Source organism: Elephantulus edwardii, unplaced genomic scaffold (assembly GCF_000299155.1).
Source record: "Elephantulus edwardii isolate Elephantulus edwardi_28Jun2011 unplaced genomic scaffold, EleEdw1.0 scaffold00055, whole genome shotgun sequence".
Lineage (NCBI taxonomy): Eukaryota > Metazoa > Chordata > Mammalia > Macroscelidea > Macroscelididae > Elephantulus > Elephantulus edwardii.
In genome coordinates, this window is record NW_006399805.1 from 16916818 (window position 1) to 16919596 (window position 2779).

Consider the following 2779-nt stretch of genomic DNA (forward strand, 5'->3'; position numbering starts at 1 on the left):
GCTCTGCGCGTCCGGGCACCTCGGGCGGCCAGCTGCTCGCCGCGCCTCTCACACTCAGAGCCCGGGTCGCGGCCGCGCCGGAGCCGCGCTCACAAAGGGCTGGGGGGCCGGTCACACCGGGGAGCACGAGCGCATGTGACCAGCTCGGTGCGGTCTGGGCGCAGGGCAGCTGGGGGCTGGGGTGCTTTGTGAAACGCCGGGTGTTGTTCCTACGTCCGAGCGCCAGGCTGGAGGTGGAGAGGAAACCGAGGCACAGCGGGGAGCGGCTCGCGCCGGGCAGGGCTTTGGCCCTCTGGGAAGGGGCGCTGCGCGGCCGCCCTGCCTGGACAGGCTCAGGAGACCGCGTCGACGGAGCGCCTCGCGGTGCAGCAAGGAGGCTGGTGGGGAGGCAGCGAGGAAGAGGCTGGCGGACCACCCGGTGGGCCGAGCTCAGGCCTGGGGGGTGGGGGTCCTGGGCTGGCTTCCTGGAGTCACCACAGATCCCACAGACGGGGTGGACACAGGAAATCTGCGCTCCCCCCCCCCCCCCCACTTCTGACCAGTTGTCTGCAGGGCGGCCGGCCTCAGAAGGCTCCCGGGAAGCTGCCTCAGACCACCACTCTGCAGTCCTTGGCTTGTAGGTGCATCACGTTGTCTCATGCCTCTGCTTAGAACAACAGAAATGAAACTGGATTAGGTTCCGCCGTGACCTCACCTTAACCTGATTTCAACTTGTAAAGACCCCAGTTCCAAGGAAGGTGACATTCCCAAACCCAACCCGACTGACAAGCTTGCACTGATTCCCATCCATGCCAGGACTGCACGGTTTTCCGAACTTCTAGGGTCTCCCACCCTGAGGCCTCTTCCTGGAAGCTGGGGCCCTAACTGCAGACCTCTGCAGCCGAGAACCAACCCCATGTACCACCCTCTGCGCTAGGGTACCATTCACAGGTGCTTTCCAAACCAGGGAGCATTCACAACCCCTCATAGTTCCCTTTCTGTCACCCAGACTCTACATCTTTCCCACATCAAAACAAGAACCACCAAACTCATTAAAATGGGACAAATTCCAGAAGTTCCATTCCAGATTTCACATCTTCTAAATAAAATAAATATAGAATGGGTGCAACTCTGTACCTGGTCCATTCTGGACAAAATCCCTCGTCCTCTGTGAACCTGTGAACACTCAGTAACGAGTTACCTGCTTGCAAAACACAGTAGTGGGGTGATAACGGCCTTCGAGTCAGCTCTAACTCAGAGTGAGTAACAGATCTGAAACTTGCCCTGCCCTGCTCACCGTCAAGATCCCCACCAACTGAAGCACTGTTAGTCACTGTAGATCCATCTTGTCCAGGGTCTTCATCTCTTTCTCTGGCCCTCCACTTTTCCAAGCATGATGTCTTTTTTCCAAGGACTGGCCCCTCCTGCAAACACACCCAAAATATATGAGACAAAGTTTCAACATCCCTGCCTCTAAGGAGCTTGCACTTCCTCCAAGATAGACTTGTTTGTTCTTTTGGCAGTCCACCGGATATTCAGTACTCCACGACTTAAAAGGCCTTGATACTTTGCTGATCCTCACATTCTAAAGTTCTAAATCCAGTAGGGAATGTCTCTCATTCCATTGCAAGGTTTAAGAAAGCCTCTGGAAAAATTTTATTAAATAAAAAAAAAAAGAAAGAAAGCCTCTGAAAGCTTGAACCTCTATCCTCTAGACAGAGCTGGGCAGGAATAACACCTTTCTGACACACAGCCTCAGTTTCTGGTCTCATCAGTGTGGAGAGTTCACTTTGGGTCCAAAGAGACACCGAGGCTGCATCCTTTGCTCTCCTTGTTTTCTCAACACACAGGCCTTGGAGTCATTCTTTCTTTATTTCATTCCATCTCTTTCAGCTAGTCTGACATAAAATTCCCCAAAATGTTGTCAGTCTTTCCCGGATGTTGAGGGGACCCACACCCATTATGGAGAGTTCTCCATATATCCTTCAGGATAAATCATTCCTGATTTTCTGCTGAGAGTATTGATTAAATCTATGAATCACGTGCCTAATCTCTTCAGCAAAAATTTCTCTGGCCACATCTTGGGGCTTGTGTCTAAATGTTGTTGTTTGCTGTTGAGTCAGAATCACACCAGAGCTACCTCTCCAGTGGATTTTCGGAAGCTGCCTGACCCTCTTGAGCCACATCTCAGTAAGCTGACAATTTTCCACATCATAAACTTCTGAGTTCCTTTTTTTTAAATTTTATTTTTTAAAAATAATTTTAATGAACATCTGAGTTCCTTTTTGCTTACCAACTTCTTCATATATTTTTGTTCTTCTTTCCTTTTTTGAGAAAAAGCAAAGAGAAACTAAGCCATTCCTTCCACATTTTGCTTGAGAATCTTCTCAGATAGATATCCAGCTTCATCACTTAACAAATTCTACTTGGTACCCAAAATCAGAATATAACAATTCAGGCAAGTTCCCTGCCACTTTCTCTTTTTTTGGAAAAAAAATTATTATTTTGTATGTATGTGTACCAACAAATCGGATCTGACTGGTACAGGAGGAGATTGTGTCTCCTTTTAAAGCAGAGAATCTGGTGGATTAGAACCGTGTGCCTCTCTGGTGTTACAGTGCAGCTTCTTGCCACTAGGTCACCAGAGCTACAGCCATTTTCTAACAAAGACTGCTTTTTTTCATTTACTACTAATAACATGTCCCTCAGTAATAACTAGCACCTTTTAAAAAAAATTTCTTTATTTTTCTTTTCAATGAACATCTACAGAGATTTTGGAATTCCATTCATTCATTGTTGC

At 48.7% G+C, this 2779-nt stretch overlaps 1 protein-coding gene across 1 annotated transcript in view; it reads right to left on the reverse strand.

Annotated features, from left to right (window-relative positions):
* ZNF746 (zinc finger protein 746) overlaps positions 1-2779 on the reverse strand; it is a 50970-nt gene that overhangs the window by 1322 nt on the left and 46869 nt on the right. Inside the window, exon 8 of the mRNA XM_006887281.1 lies at positions 55-435. Coding sequence (XP_006887343.1) covers positions 55-435 — 381 coding nt within the window. The remainder of the gene's footprint in view (positions 1-54; positions 436-2779) is intronic.